Raw genomic sequence first — 17,633 nt, forward strand, 5'->3', positions numbered from 1 at the left:
AATTGCGTGTGTGTTTTTTTCCCCCACTTCAACTATGCAGAATTGGTAGAGTTAAGACAGTATTAATTCAGATAGGACAATGGGGCCTTTTGGATGCAAACTTGGACTTTCCTAACATTAACATTATTTACCAAGAAAACCTTCAGTTTCTTCAAGCGATGTCCCTCTGATTATATATGAAGTTGAGTTTTCCCAAATACCATTGGGCCAAAAGCCACCTCTTTCCTCCCCACCTAATAAAAAAAGTCCCAAAGCTGGTCATCGGTCTGTCCATGAGAGGAGATGGACTAAAGTCCATTTTGCCTGCTGTAGCTGAAGTCGGGCTCTTCAAGCTGAGTTTCAGGAATGTTTGAGAGTTTCGTATGTGTCCTCCCAATTTCTTCAAGGGCACAGGCCAAGGAGTCAAGGTCACCATCATGTTGATGACGAGCTTCCCACAGGTTCAAAATGACAGCAGATGGGCTACTTTGGGTAGCAAAGTAGGATAAATTCCTAGACAAAAAGAGAGATAGATTAAAGGAATAAACAAAAAAAAAAGTCTTGTGAGAAGCAAACAAGAACAGTGTTAGACTAGAGTGAGAGGGGCCTTAGAGAGTACTAGCACTTGACACAAAAGAGATGTAGAGTCACAACTATTAAAACTGTGTTCTACCTCTGTGTGTAACATAGTTGATGAAATGGATGGGGGAGTTCCTACTCTGATAATCTTAGATTCTTGAAATCACACTATCTTGGATTCCAGAGGCATGAGAGGAAGAGAGATCCAGTTATAAAATAAATAAATAATGATGCATAGTTTCATGGTTAACCCCTTGTACTCCACTTTGAGTTCTTAGCTCAATCGAAATGGCTCTTCAGAGATTACTAGTGACTTCCTTTTCTTTAAAGACCTTTCCCAGCCTTCATCTTTTTTGATCTCCATGTGGTATTTTGTGGTGGCCAACCTGAAACACTCTTCTCCCTTGGGTTTCTATGACACTTCCCCTTCATGGGTTCTTATTCTCAATCTCTGACCATTCCTTCCCTGTAGAAGTATTCCCTGTGCATATTTACAAAGACTATGACCAACACCTTCATCTTTTTCCTCTAGATTTATTTAGCAAGCTTCTTCACTTTTGGGGCTTCAATTATCCTTTCAACAGTGGTTGGTTAATCGAGCCTACAAAACTCACCTTTTTTTCTTAAATATTTATGGGACATCTTTCCTTGGATGTCTTAATGTCACTTCAAGCTCAGATGTTCAGAGGTAAGATGGAAGGAAACAAGCATTTATTAAGCTCCTATTATGTGCGAGGCACTGTGCCAGTTAGCACTTTGTACATATTATCTCACTTGACCCTCACAGCAACCCTGTGAGATAAGTACTATTATTCTCCTTATTTTACAGTTGAGGAAACTGAGGCAGAAAGAGATTAAGTGACTTGCCCAAAATCACACAGCTAGCAAGTGCCTGATGACACATCTCAGGCCTTCCTGATTCCAGGCCTAGCACTTTAATCCCTTTACCACTTTGCTGCCTCTTCCATAGTACAGCGAAAATCCATTTTTCAAAAAAAAAAAAAAAAAAGGAGGAGGGAAAGGCAACAGCATCTGCAAACTATAGGCCTGGGAGCTTGAGCTTGAGGCAGCAGAGTATAGGCAAAAAATAATTCTGGATTTGGAGTCAGAGTACCTGGGTTCAAATCCCAACTCTGACACTTTCTACCTGTGTGATCCTGGACAAGTCCTTTGCCTTATCTGGGGCTTAGTTTCTTCAATTATGTGGGGTTACATTAGGTGACCTCTAACATCTTTTTCTGCTCTAAAGTCTGTGATCCTCTGGACTGGGGGGTCAAGAGGTCTGTGTTTGAAATCTTGTGTGACATCAATCAAATGGCTCATACTGCTACTGATAATATGTATGCTACTTATCTCACCGGGTTAATGTAAGAAAAGTGTTTTATAAACTGTAAGGTACTATAGAAATTTGAGTTACTATTATTATTTTCTTGAAGTAATTATTCTATTTTCCACCATCCCTTTATCTCCAAAGCTAGAAACCTTGCAATCATTTCTAACCCCTTCCTCTTATTTATTTCCTTATTTTTTTTAAATCCATCTCCTGTTGTTTCTTTCTTTGAAATTTCTCTCTGCCTCACTCCTTTGTCTTCATTCATAATGCAGTCTCCCAGTCTAAGTCCTTATTACTACGTATTTAGTTAACTAATACCTACCTAACTGCTTTCCCTTCTGCTAGTCTCTTCCCTGATATACTCCTTTCTGTTTTCCAGTAATAGATGCCTGTTCATTAAACAGTCACAATCCTAATATCAAATCTGTTGCATCTGCCTCAAGACTAAATTCCATTTCCTGGCATTCTAGGCCCTTCATTTAGCTGGTTTGACCTTAGCTATCTGATCTTAGCTGCCACTATTTACCAGCTTACAACTACTCCTCCACACAAGCAGATCTACTTATTGCTTCCAGAAAACACCCATTTACACTGTCATCCTTCCACATTGTGTTTTACGCCTCTTACTTTCTGCTTTCTACATATATAGCCTACTCATCCTCAATTCCCATCTTCTCATGAAACTCTGAACACCTAGCCCAGCTAAAATTTTCCCTTCTCTGAACAATGATTGAACTTATCATTAATGTAATATGAGTTAGCACTTAATTGTTCTCTGTTTCTTGTTTCCTAATTTTCCATCCCTCCCTAGCTAGATGGTAAGCCTCTCAAGAAGGTGACCACATTGGTTCTCAAGTTTGTCAACTCTGCCTCCTCAGTATCACATGTATCTATCATGTCCTCTCCAGTCACATGCCCGCAGCCTTGTTCAAGCTCTTATCTTCTTTCACCTGAGCTATTGATTTGGCTTCCTAACCAGTTACTTTGACTTTCATCTTTTTATTCTCCAATCTACCTTTCATAAAGCTAGCAAAGTAATCTTCCCAATGCTTATTTCTAACCATGTAATTTACCTGCTTGAAAACCATCTTTGGCTCCCTATTGAATGTTGAAGTGTGTTCCATTCATGCTCCGTACCACTTCTCTACCCCACCTCACTTTCCACCTCTTCCTGACAACAGTATTCAAATCAGCTCTTTCATTTACAGAAAGGATGTGTTAATCAATTGTCCTATAATTCCATTCACCAATACTGTGGCCTTCTCAAGCCAGGTCACCTTTCCTTGGCTATCATTTGTTTTATCTTACCCCATTAGAATGTAACCTCGTTGAGAACAGAGACTGTCTTATTTTTTTCTATTTATATCAGCACCTCTTATCACAGTTCCTGGGACATACTAAGCTTTTTTAATAAATGTTTTTAATTAATTGATTCTTATCACATTCTATGCTTTTTAAATTGTCTCATACTTGTCATATATATGTATATGTTTTATATGTGCGTGTATGTGTGCATACACATAAATCTCTTGCTCTCTCCCTCTACCCCCATTGAGATTGAGAGCTCCTTGAGGTCTGGGACTGTGTTTTTCATCTATTTATCCGTGCTACTTTGCACATGACAAGCATTTAATAAACATTTATTTGATTTAAAATATACTTTTTTGTGTCTCCTGAAGCACATATCATATAGTATTTGATATATTGGAGTTACAAAATATACATTATGTATATATATACACATACATACACATATATGTATATATACATATATACATATATGTGTATATATGTGTATATATATACTTGAAACATTAGATATATTGGAATTACAAAAATATATATACTTGAAATATATATATATATATATATATATTTGATGGAGGTTAATGGACTCTAAATTTGACAAAAGGTATCAGGGTAACATAACAACCTCCCTCCACCCCCCCCCCCAAAAAAAGAGGTGATTTTATACCATATTAAGAATATATATATATATATATTTTAAATTTTTCTCAGGCAATTGGGGTTAAGTGACTTGCCCAGGGTCACACAGCTAGTAAGTGTCAAGTGTCTGGTCTGAGGACGAATTTGAACTTCAGTCCTCCTGACTCCAGGGCCAGTGCTCTATCCACTGCACCACCTAGCTGCCCCTAAGAATATTTTTCAAGTCCAAAAATTAAAGAGCATATAGTTTTATTGTCCTCTTTTCTGGTCAAGCCACATTTAGAATACTGTGTTAGAAGTGCCATATTTTGAGAAGGCCATTAACAACTATGTCATATTCAGATCACTGGGACAATCAGGAAGATGATGAAAGGATTGGAAATGAGAACATATAAAGTTCAGCTAAAGAATCCAAGGATGAGAAAAAAATTAAAGAAAAAATAAATAGAAAAAATGAAATAAATAAAAGAATCCAAGGATGCTTAGCCTGGATAACTGAGACACAAGAGGGGAGAGAGAGAGAGACATGAACCCCATCGTCAGCTGTTTGAAGGGTAGTCACATAGAAAGCCAACATTTATTCTGCTAGGCCACAGAGGACAGAACTAAGGGTGGTCTCTAAAGGTGAAATGAATTTTAACTCAAAATAAGGAAGAACTACCTCATGATTAGAATGGTCTTCAAATGGAAGGAGCTGCCTCAGGAAGAGAGTTCCCTGCCACTGCAGGTCTCTGAGTGACGACTGGATTTCCCTCATTAATGATGTAGACGAGATTCTTGTTGAAGTGTGGCTTGGATTAGATGACCTTAGGGGTCCTTCCACCTCCAAGATTCTATAATTTGGTTAATGGACTACAAATTTAACATGAATTATCAGTGTGACTTAACTGGTACAGACGCATTTAACTAGTTAACGTTATACACACTAGGAGGAGGCCAGACTGCTGCTTGATTTTTTGTTATTGTTACTGTTTGTTTGGGAGGTTTTATTTTGTTTGTTTGTTTGTTTCTGAGCTGGTTCTGTTCCACTAAGGGGAGAAACCCAACTCTGGTTTCCTGCGTGGGTCTCTCACAACAGACAAACAAATATTGGTAGAGGCTAATCAAGTGTTCCCTTTTTGTAACTGGCACCCAGTCACGATATAAAATTATGTAGAAAGTACTTTCTTATAGAGGTGACCAGCTTTTAATGGCACATTACTGGTCATCTACACGATTTGATGATCCACTCAAAAGGCAAACCAAAACAACAGTGAGAAGGTTATGACATTTTACTCAAAGATCTCAAAGGACCCTTCAAAGCTGAGTAGCTGACTATAATAAATACCAGAAGCTGTATTTATACTTTTTACCTGCCTGCATGTGTATCTTTAATAGGGAGGAGAGGGGTCACCCTACCATATACTTTTCATCTCTTTCTGAGTTTGATTCTACTGTGTTTATTTACTTCTACACTAATAGAAATGTCACAGGACTACTTGTTTGTGGATTTGAAATGTGCCTCAACTCCTTGGTTTAAATGCAGGTTGGGGATGATGCCATTTACACTTGATCACGTGAATGTTGCTTGTCAGATGGCCTTCTGTGCCTCCCATAAAGTGTTTTGTCCCAATTCTGTAAGTCACAGAATATCTGGACACCATCTCATCTAACAATGCATGTCCAAGACACCAGCAGAACAAGGAACAAAGAGGAAACCTCACCCAGAGGTGCTTAGGCTGTGGCCTAGGGACAACTAATGATCCAAGAACGTCCCCCAGGTAGTGCCTGAATGCATATACTCTTCATGTGGATAAAAATAATGGGGATGGAGCTGGATCTGGGATTTGCTGCAGTGAACTCTTAAAGAAGAAACTCTCCTATGCATATCAGCACTTTCTAGACTCCTTAGTCTTGGTGAGTTATTTAGAGAACTAAGAGGCTAATTAACTTGCACATTAACTTCACTGCCAGTGAACCCTAAAACCAGGTCCTGTGTCTAAGTACTGTGTTAGGCTGCCTCTAATAGTTTGTATTTATAAAGTCCTTCCAAGTTTACAAAACGTTTGCCTCACAATTGCCTTGTGAAGTAGGTGTGTAAGAATGATCTCTCTAAGTAATTCAGTCTCATGCAATTCAATTTAATCTCTCAAGCATCTATTTGGCATTGAATACATGGCAGAAATTGTGTTAGGTGCTGGAAATATAAAGATGAAAACAAAAGTCTTCAAACCTCAAGGGACTTATATTGACTTGTCTGCCCATGGTCATAATGCTGTTAAGTGTCAGAGTAGGATCTGAACCCAGACCTCCTAACCACAAATTCTGTGTTCTTTTTTCTATTACTCCATGATGTTGCCTACATTATACTCTATTCTCATATTTACGCTAAGTTAGTCCTTTCATTAGGCTCTCCCTCACTGGTATCTCATCAAAGGCAGTGTTAGTCTTCTCATGAATTCTAATGAGGCTTTTATGTTTGAAATGTCCACTGAAAGATGGTGGCATGGGAGCTCTATGGAAATGATCTGAAGATTAAAAAATACTGAGAACTACTGTTCTGCAGAGCTAATCTCCTCAATCCAAAGTACATATTTATCCTATCACCAATCTTGCCCTTCCAAGCTCTGGTTTAGGATTACTCCCATTATCTGCTTTCTTCATCTCTGTTAAAGTGTTACTGATTGATGGTGGAGAAAATCACAAGTGTGCTAACTGGCTCCACAGCAAATTTTGATTACACAGTTTCAACTAGACCCTCACTGCCACAAGGCAATCCATTTATACCTCCTTAATTGATTCAATATTCTACTCATCCCAGCAGCTTTAAGGTATTTTTTTTCATCCTTTCTAAAACTCTCCCAGTGGCTCTCTCTCCCTGCTCTCTTAGCTAAGAACCTTGACTTATATTTCACTGAAAAAAAAATAGAGACCATTGACTGAGAGCTCGGGCTACTTGCCTCCACCTTGTTTCACAATCATTTAAATGTCTTCTGAAACTATCTCCTCCTTCACCCTCGCGTCACATGAAAAAGTGGTCTTCCTTCTTGTCAGGTCAAACTCTTCTACGTGTACAAGTGATCATATTTCTTCCTGCCGTCTTTAACAGATTGTCCCTTCTATCTTCCCTACTTTCTCATTAATCTTCAATCTCTTCCTACATACTGGATGCTTCCCTGCTATCTAAAACATGCCCATATCTCCTCCCAAATCCTAATCATTTGATCTGTTCATCCTTACTTATTCAGTTGTTTTTCAGTTGTGTTTGATTTTCTTGACAGAGGTACTAGAGTGGTTTGCATTTCCTTCTCTAGTTCATTTTACAGATGAGGAAACTGAGGCAAAAAGGGTGAAGTGATTTGCCTAGAGTCACACAGCTAGGAGGTGTCTGAAGCCAGATTTGAACTCAGGAAGATATCTTCCAGATTCCAGGCCCAGCATTCTATCCACTGTACCATGCAGTTACCCACTCATCCACACTGCTATATATTATATCTCTCTTCCCTTTCATAGCTAAACTCCTTAAGATTGCCTTCTACAATTGGTGCCACCACTTCAATTCCCCTCATTTTCTTCTTAACTCTCTGTAGTCTGTCTTCTGACCTCATCATTCAACCAAAGTTACTCTATCCAAAGTTATCAATGATCAATTGCCCAATTCAATGGCCCCTTCTCAATTCTCATTGTGCTTGAAGTCTTTATAGCCTTTAGCATTGCCAATCACCCTCTGCTCCTTTATGCTCTCTTCTCTCTAGGTTTTTTGACACTGCTCTTTCCAAGTTGTTCCTCCTACCTGTCTGACTTCTCTTCATTCCCCTTTGCTGGATACCCAGGTCACACCTGCTAATCTTGTGCTTCCCACAGGGCTCTGTCCTGGTCTCTCTTTTCTTCTCCTTCTATGCTATTTCACATACTAACCTCATAAGTTCCCATTGATTCAATTATCATTTTAAGCTGATGACTGTCAAATCAACTTATGCAGCCCTAATCTCTCTGCTGACCTCAGGTCTCTCATTTTCAACTGTCAATTGTACATATTAAACTGGATTTTCCATATACATCTTAAAATCAACATGTCCAAACATAATTCATGATCTTTTCCCCAAATTTTCCTCTCTTTCTAATTACCCTATTACTATGAGGGCATTATCATTCTTTCAACCACACAGGTTCAAATTTAGGTGTCATTATTGGGATAACTTTGTCTCTCACCACCACTCCCCATCCCCCCATACCCATTCTCTTGATAAATCCTGCCAGTGCTACCTTGTAATATTTCTGGTACACATTCTCTTGTTGTTCAGTCCTTTCAGTCATGTTCAACTCTTCCTGATGTCATTTGGGGTTTTCTTGGCAAAGATATTCGAGTGGTTTGTCATTTTCTTTACACATGAGGGACTGAGGCAAACAATTCACACAAGTAGTAAGTGTCTGAGGCTAGATTTGAACTCAGAAAGATGAGTCTTCCTGATTCCAGGCCCAGCACTCTGCACCGTGGTGCCACTTAGTGACCCTCTTACACTTTGCTTCTCTTGTACTCAGCGATCCAGTGACACTGACCTCCTGGCTGTTCCTCACATAAAACACTTGTTATTCTGACTCCATGCATTTTTAATTGGCTGTTGCCCATGCCTAGAATTCTTTCCTTCCTTGTCTCTACCTCTTAATTTCCTTCCAGTCTAAGCTAAAATCTCATCTCCTGCAAGAAGCTATTCTAGTTGTTGCTACTGTTTACCCTTTGAGATTATCTCCAATTTATCCCTATATATTTTGTCTGTGTATAGCTGTTAACATTGTTTCCCCCATTAGATTCTGAACTCCTTAAGACTGTTTTGCCTTTGTTTGTTTCCCTAGCACTTAGTACAGTGCCTAGCACATGGTAAAGGCTTAATAAATGCTGGTTGACTTAACATAAATTGAGAGTCATAGATTTCCAGCTGTAGACCTCCACATAACTACTTACAGTAAGCTGTTTTTCATCAGTGAGCGAACTGTTTAGACTATATTAGGATGCAATCAGTCAGGTATTCATGCAATAAGTATCTATTGAGTGCAAGGCAAAGTGCTAGGTGTTGGAGATACAACAGAAAAAAATGGAATTGTCCCTTCCCTACAGGAACCTACATTTCACTGGGGAGACAACGTGTACACATGTAAGTATATGGAAAATAAATACAAGATCATTTTAGGGGCAGCACATTAGCAAATTGGGGGAGATTAGGAAAGGCATGATGTAAGATGATAGATCTGTAGCTGAGAGACCTTAGACCTGATCAAGTCCAGCATCCTCATTTTACAGATGAGGAAATTGAGGTCCAGGTAAGTTAAGTCATGTGGCCAGAGGCATACAGCTAGTTTGTGTCCGAGGTTAGTTCTGAACCCAGGTCTTTTCGGCTCAAAATCAAGTACTGCAGCCACTCTACCACACTGCCTCACCAAGAAGAAAGCATTTGAGCTGAGGTTTGAAGGAAGGTAGGGGGATTTTAGAAGGAAGAGGTGAGAAGGTATGGAATGATGGAAGGAATGAAAAAAGGAAGAAAGGAAGAAGAAGGAAAGAAAATAGGGAAGAAAGGAAGGAAGGAAGGAAAGAAGGAGGGAAGAGAGAAAGGAAGAAAGGAAAGAAGGAAGGAAACATTTAAGTGTCTACTATGTGCCAAGCACTTTACAGATATTATCTCATCTGATCATCACAACAACTTTGGGAGAGAGATGCTATTATTACCATCCCCCATTTTATAATTGAGGAAACTGAGGCAGACAAGAAGGTTAAGAGACTTGCCCAAGGTCACACAGCTAGCAAATTTCTGAGGCCAGATTTGAGCTCAAATCTTCCTGACTCCACATCCAGCATTGGACCTACATCATCTGAGACTATTTATGCCATAGCAGCAGCTGAAAAGGACTAGAATTGTCCTTTCCATCTTACACATGTGAAACCCCAGTCCCTGTGAGAGAGCCAAAGATGACAGATGTTTGAAAGTCATTGCTATTTTAGTAGTTCCTTGACTTAATTCCACACCTTCAGCCTTTGAAGTGAGAAAGAATTCTGGCTATGGGGATGCTTCATATCTTCATACATCATATAATTAGGCCCTCTTTCATTTATTTCTCCTCAACTGAAGACTGAGATTAGTGGATCTAAAATGCAGCAAGCAGCCATTACATGAAGAATAAAGAATATAGATGCTGAGCATTGTAAGTGGCAGTGATAGGTCATTAGGGTATCCTTTGGGATCTTAATTCCACAAGAACTTAAAATAGAAGGCACGTATGAATGGGGGATGGGATAGGTCTACCACTGTCTAGAGATCAAGGGCAGACAAGGTAATAGCATTCCACCTATGGATTTGTGAAATCGTTCATAATTGTCCTAAGCTTAGACAAAGCTACAGTTGTGGCTGCAGGTGATGAATGCTCAAGAGAGAAATACACAACTTCACTTTGTGGCTGGTCTCCTTGTCTACTCTGCACTAGTTATAATGTGTTCAGCTGATCTCCCTCCTCCCCCCCAGGCAAGCATTAGCTTCACCCTTTGCATTTACAGAGGAACAAGGCATCATGATATGAAAAGCTAACTTGCTGCCTAGATTTAGTAGATGAAGTTGTAATGTCATGTCAGCCTTATGGTACAAAAATATAACAGGCTCTCTGCTACCTGGCATCTTGTTAAGCAGCATTTCTCCACTTCTATTGTATAATATTACTCAAAATGATTACCTGGAGGCACTTCAAGATGCAAGGCTACCTTTCTCCTCAAAGAAAATGCAGCTTGTTTCCTACGATCTCAGTGATAAATGCATACAAACACTTTGCAGGTCTCTGATAATTGGTAATTCCATCATGTTTTAGTTTTCTTTTCAACAATCCTTTTGTACCCAATGGTGGCTCCTACTGATATTAAGCTGTTCCCTCCCCACTTTTCACTTCCATTGATTAGAGTTTCTCAAGAGAAAGGTAATGGCCAACTCCCATGTCATACAATATGGGGGTTGGTTGAATGATCTGATTGAGTTTAAGCCCTGAGAAGAACATCCTTAGTGATAAGGAGAGGAGCCCTTCCTTCAAATATTTGAAAGGTTTCATGAATGAAGGATAAGACTCATTTTCTTTGCCCAAAAAGACAGAACTGGGACCAAACAGGAGAAAGTTATAGAGAGGCAAAATTCAAATCAATGAAAGGATCAATACAATTGCTTATATTGGAAGGTAGTTCGGAAATGAGATGGGCTTGGGATATAGCGTATTTCCCACCACTAATAGCTGGCATTTATACATTTTAAAGCTTACATAGTGCTTTGTAAATAAACACATTTTATTCTCAAAACAATCGTGGTAGACACTATTATCATCGTCATTTTACATATAAGGAAATTGAGTGCCAGAGAGGCTAAATTACTTCGCCAGGGCCTCTCAGTTAGTAAGCATCTGTGACCAGATTTAAACTCAGGACTTCCTGACTCCAACGCCAGAGCTCTACTCTATCCATTGCACCATCTAGTTTCCTCATAAAAGTTAGCATTTACATATATGCTTTAAGGTTTTCAAAGTACCATAAATGTAATGTTATTTTATTCTCACACTGCCCTTTGTGGTAAGTGCTGTTATTATCCTCATTTTATATACAAAGAAATTGAGGCTGAGAGAGATTAAGTGACTTGGCCACAGTCACACAGCCACTAGGTATCTGAAGTTTGATTTGAATTCAAGTGTTCTGTACTCTAAAACTATGCTGGTCACAGCTTAGATAACTGTTAATCAGGGATACTATATAAGGGATTCCTGCTTAAGTAGAAATTGAATTGTATGATCTTGGTGTTCGTTATTTTGGATTTTGAAGTCTTCTATGTCTTTCAGAAACTCTATTAAGAGAGAAATTCCCTTGGGAAGACAGTTACTTTACACTAAGTGGTTATCAGTTAATATCTCAATAGGGATTAGGTAATCAACTGCCGCTGAGAGCAAAATAAAAAGAACCCTTAAGCTAGAAAGGAGAGGCAGAAGGATTCTAAAAATTTAATTAATTAATTTTTATTTTAGAGGTGGAAGGGACCTTAGAGGTTATAATCCAACTTGGTCATTTTACATTTTACATGAGTCCCAGAGAGGTTCATTGAATTGCCTAAGATTTCCCAGGAAGCAAGGGTCAGGGTTCAAATTTGAACCGAGACTTTCCAGAAAGTAGAGGTATTTGCTTCATAGTTTTGCCTAAAGCTGTCAATCTCATTTGCACTTCCATTACACTGTTTATATAACACAGAGCTCACAATCTCTCTCAGGTCTTAAGAAAGGTAATGCAGCAATGAGTTGGTAACCAAATGCAGACGACAGGTACGAGCCTTGTGAAATGCTCAAGTTCAGTGAATGTCTTGACTATCATTGAGTATGATGTCTCATTTTATGGAGGGAAGGCCCAAAGAGGGGAGATGACTTATCTGAGATGACACACTCATTAATTACAAAGCTAGGACTAGACTCTAGGTGCTAGAATGCCTTTTTAAGGTTTTCCCCTCCCCATTACATCTTGATGCTTTCAGATAACTTTTAGTTAATCACAAATAGTTACTATGAACCTATATCTCCTGCCCCTCAAAGTACTAGAAAACAATGCCATTTGTTTTTTGCTTAGAGATTTTAGTTATGGCAAGGCCTCTCATAACACAGATATTAGGGGACGAGGATGGCACCTTTATCATAGTTAAGAGTTACACTAGATAACAGAATGTGCAGTACCCAGAAGTCATTGGGTCTACCCTCTAACAGCATCCATGGTGTAGAATGGTCCTATGTAATAGGGATTCACTGTAGGTTAATGGCTTAAAACTGCATTAAAACTTTTGGGACACCTCACATATTGAATAATATGCAGATAGATAGAGAGATAGATAGATACATAGATAGATAGATAGATAGATATGGATAGCTAGGTGGTACAGCAGATAGAGCACTAGGCCTGGAGTCAGGAAGACTCATTTTCCTGGGTTCAAATTTGGCCTTAGACACTTACTGGCTATGTAACCCTGGGAAAGTCACTTAACTATGTTGGCTTCAGTTTCTTCTCTGTAAAATGAGCTGGAGAAGGAAATGGCAAATTACTCTAGTATATTTGTCAAGGAAACCCCAAATGAGGTCGTGAAGAGTCAGACATGACTGAAACAACTGAAAAACAACATGTGTATATACATACACATGTATGTGTATTTATATTATAGCACTTCAAATTCCAAGAAATACTTGAGCATGTCTCTTATTTCTACCTCTGTCTTCCCTTCTATAGGAAAAGTATACCTAGTTCCCTTACTGACAATAATAATCATATCTCTTTAGCACCGCATGGTTGGCAGGCACTTTATATACATTAAAATACATCTCATCCTCACATCAACCATGTGAGGCAGGTGTAATTATGATTCCTGTTTTACATATGAGGAAACTAAAGCCCAGAGGGGTTCAGTGCCCAAGGTGAAAGAGTTAGCAAGTATCTGAGACCTTTCTGACTCCAAGTCCCCTGAGTCCTATGGCCATATAATCAATCTTCCTATAGCACAACTTTGAGTAGGCTCACCATACAGGTCTCCTGCCATGGACGTGCTCCAACTTGTCAATGATATTTCCAAAACATAGTGTCCTGAACTGAACACCATACTCTGGATATGATAGAATATATTACACCCTTTATTGTGTATGCTGTGCTTCCATGAACAAAACATAAGATTACACTAGTTGATCTTTTTTCTCTAGTTCTACATTTATTAACAGCTAAAAAGAGTTTTTCTTCTTTAAAATGCACTTCCTCAGTAACACAGCAGTTGTAAAAAGTAAAAACTAAGTTAAGCTTCTTGTAACAAATAGAGAAATATCATTACAAGAACAGTACATAATCCTACTGTGTAGTACCAAATAGGGAATTGAAACGCACTCATAATGGAAAATATTAATATCTCTGCTATCATCATAATTGTCTTATTTAATGAAAACCTCTTATGTGACCAAAACCAGCCCTCCATATGGTTCTTTAAATGCAAATAGAAGGAAAAAGTCATTTATACTCAACAGCAGCAATTGGAGACCCTATTTGAGTTGGGCTCATTCATCAGGCATTCATTCCCAAACTGTAATTTCATTGGGTATCCAAGGAACATAAGCAGCCTTGAGGTATGGCTAATCAGAACTTTTTCATTTTTTTTTTCTGGAGAAAATCAGAATAGGAGCTATATCATCTTACTTGAATCCAATTTTGCCTATAGTGCTCTTGTGACTTCAAGGGTATAAAAATGAAGGAAAATTGCAGGCATATACACATTGCAGAGGTGGATATTGGAAAGAAAAAAAAAAAAACAACTATGGATGTTGCGTATTTTGAGACCCCATTTGACACAGATGGTATAGATTTGTCTCCTACACAATTTAGGTCTGAATTAAATGGTCCCTGCCATCAACTTTTCACTCTGAGTTTTGATAGCATTCTAGAATGGTTTGGGGTCAAAGTGAAGACATATATTCTAGCAATTAAACTTTTCAAAAAGCATAATGAGTTATCTTGACAAGGTAGTGCGTTTTCTAACCCAGAAGGTCTTCAAGTGGTGATTGACTGGTGACTAATTTTGGATGCTGTCCAGGGGAATCTTAATAAGTATTACTTAGTCCAGATGTGATTCCTTCCAGCTCTGAGATTCTGGAGGATCATATGATTTGGAGCTGGAAAGGATATTGAAAATTATCCAGACATGGGATCATATATTTAGAGCCAGGCATCAGCCCTTAGAAGTCATTTATTTCAATTCTCTCTTTTTATAACAATGAAACAGAGGTCTAGTGTTTCTTTCCCAAGGTCACACAGGTTAAGTGGTAGGGCCAAGATTCTAAACCAGAGTCTCTGACTCTAAATCCAATACCTTTTCTCCCTCAGGACCTTTTACTTTAGGTAAAGGAAACTAAGGCCTAGCAAAGGAAAGTAATTTGTCCACAGTAAGAAGCAAGGGGAAGACTTAAAACCAAGTCTGAAGCCTGAATCTTTTAATTACAGCAGAGATTCTTAACCTGGGGTCTCTGAAATTTGTTTGTTTTGGATAATGGTTTTCAATAACACTGGTTTCCTTTGTAATTCTGTGTACTTTATTCACTTAAATATATTATTTGAGAAGGGGTCTTTAGACTTAAAACCCACTGTTACCATGGTCCATAAAAAGCAAAACAAACAAAACAAAAAAAACCAGGTTAAGAACCTCTACATGACAGCAAGTATTCCTTTAATGATTTATTGTTTTTGTGAGATGAATGGAAGCTGTTCCTTGGATACCAAAATATGATGTTTCTGACATAATTCTGTATGTCAGGCTTAGTTAGTTCTTTTCTTTCCCAGACCTGGTTTTCTCTCTAGTCCTAAGCTAAGTTCACTGATGATTTTAGGAGTCTAGGAATTTAGGAAAGATTCTCCGGTGAATTTATCCCACTGAGATCCTTCTGTTTTCTTCATTTTGCGGTCCTGTCAGTTTTTCACACAACCCAGAGTCATGGATCTGAGCTTGGAACACTATCTTTTCTTTCTGCCTTTCATCAGTCAATAGGGAGGATAGAGAATGGCCAGCAAGCATAGTTACTGTTTTGGAAGGTGTACAGTGATTCTGAAGCATTGGGAATTTTTTTTTTTTCCATGAGCATTTGGTTTTGTTTTTGAGGATAGGGAAACAACTTGTGAAATTATCAAATATAGGGAACTCCTTATAGAGAAAACTTACTCCACTGATGCAGATTATCAACTCACTTGTAATTTATAATCTTAGAAACATTGGGGAGGGAGGGGGACCGAGAGGTTAAGTGATTTGCCCTGCCGAGGGTCATGAAGCTGCTCTGTGTCAGAGGGAGGACTCAAGGGCCAATAGATGTACAGCTAGGCCCTGATTAGGGCCAATAATGAGGTCTGTGAAGTGCACTCATGTAATAGAATTCAACTATTCAAAATTATAATTATGTAAAATAGGATAATTGGTTCCAGAGCAACGGAAAGATACAGCATGAATTCAAAGAATGCGACCACATCACAGGGACCTAGCTACAAAACATCTTGTAAAACTTAGAGCATTTTATCAGCATTACTATTAGTCAGTCAGTCAACAAAGCATTTATTAAGTGCTTTCTGTGTGACAGGACTAGTATTTTATTCCAGACTTTAAGGCCTATTCTTTATCTACCATACCATACTGCCTCTTCTTCCATGAGTTACCAAACTAGAGTGATCCAGTAGCTGCCATATTGAAATATATGTTCCAACACACACGCCTACCCCAATGTGAAATTTTTTCTAAAGGATAGACTATAGAGATGTTAATGGAACAAAGCCTTACCAATAATAGGCTGCAGTCATGTTTTATACAAGTCAGATGAAGGAGAAAAACATAATTTATATTAGGACCAATTTAACAAAAGCAAAAGGTTTGTAAGCTCCCATTTAGCTCTTGACAGAGAAGCCACTTTCTAAGGTCTCTGTCTGCTTAGTCAGATACTTTGGGTCCTCTTCTAGAACTCTAAACAGGAAGTGGAAAGGTTGTCTTTTCTAATCAAGGAGTGAAAAGAAATCATCCATCAAATCAAGCCCCATTTTTCTTTGCAACAGAAAATTTCAGGAGGAGGTTTGGGGAGTTTGCTTAATTTTCCCATTTCCTTCATAAGCTGGGGAAATTCCTCACAAGGCCTGAGTAGGAAGGAGAACTATTCAGTCATGCTCTGACTCAAACCTGAATGTTGCCTCTATAAATCTATACACAATGAAATGATAAGAATGAGAAAATGCTTTGTAAAACTTAAAAGAACTAAATAATCAGTCATTAGAATTTATATAGCTCTTTAAGGTTTACAAAACACTTCACAAATATTATCCCATTTGATCATCACAGCAATCCTGGGAAGTAGGTACAATTATTATCTCCATTTTACAGATGAGCAAACTGAGGCAGCCAGAGGTTCACTTGCCCAGGGTCATACTAATGCTGAAGTGAAATGAGCAGAACCAGAACACTGCATATAGTAACGGCAATATTGTAACGATGTTCAACTGTGAAAGACTTTGTTATTCTGATCAATACAATAATCCAACATAATTCCAAAGGACTCATGATGAAAAAAAGTTATCCATAGCTAGGGTTTCGTGAAATTATTTAGCCTTAATGGTCTCTAAATTCCCTCACAGCTCAATATTAATGGTCATTTGAAGCAGGGGAGAAGAAATAATGATGAAGTAGACTCTGTGGATTTGAAAAAGTATATGATACTTAAATGAGTGAAACAACATATTCATAATATAAGAATAAGTATGCATTAAAATGTTCCAATCAAACTGAGTTAGGGAAATGCTTACCACTTCACCACTGCTACACCTTTCAACATGCTTTCCCAAATGACTGTTCCATTGTCATATTGAGACACTCATCCAGTTCTGAACATCCTGACTGAATATGAGAGAAAAGGATAGTTTGGCAGCAAATCCAGATGTCTTGAAAGCTGCCTTACCATAAGGAGAAAAGAGGAGTAGATAGGAAGGGGGGCATCTTTCTAGCAGTGACCAACAAGGATTTACCTGTTGTCTTAAAGAAATATAATCTGCATTACTATGGTACATGGAACTTGATTTAATAATATATTTAGTTTCCTTCCCCTGGAAATATGTTTCCTTATAGTAAGTGAATGGATAGCCAGGTACTCTAGGTACTGCCACTTCTGTGGCTTAATTGGTCCCAAGCCAAAATACTTTCTCTTTCTTTCTTTCTTTCTTTCTTTCTTTCTTTCTTTCTTTCTTTCTTTCTTTCTTTCTTTCTTTCTTTCT

The 17,633-nt window shown here is 38.4% G+C and overlaps 1 protein-coding gene across 1 annotated transcript in view; it reads right to left on the minus strand.

The window, feature by feature from the left end:
• Positions 1–287: 287 nt before the first annotated feature.
• UNC5D (unc-5 netrin receptor D) overlaps positions 288–17,633 on the minus strand; it is a 349,386-nt gene continuing 332,040 nt past the window's right edge. Inside the window, exon 16 of the mRNA XM_027865284.1 lies at positions 288–492. Coding sequence (XP_027721085.1) covers positions 288–492 — 205 coding nt within the window. The remainder of the gene's footprint in view (positions 493–17,633) is intronic.

This window comes from Vombatus ursinus, unplaced genomic scaffold (genome assembly GCF_900497805.2).
Source record: "Vombatus ursinus unplaced genomic scaffold, bare-nosed wombat genome assembly UNPS02014778.1, whole genome shotgun sequence".
In the NCBI taxonomy this organism is placed as follows: Eukaryota; Metazoa; Chordata; class Mammalia; order Diprotodontia; family Vombatidae; genus Vombatus; species Vombatus ursinus.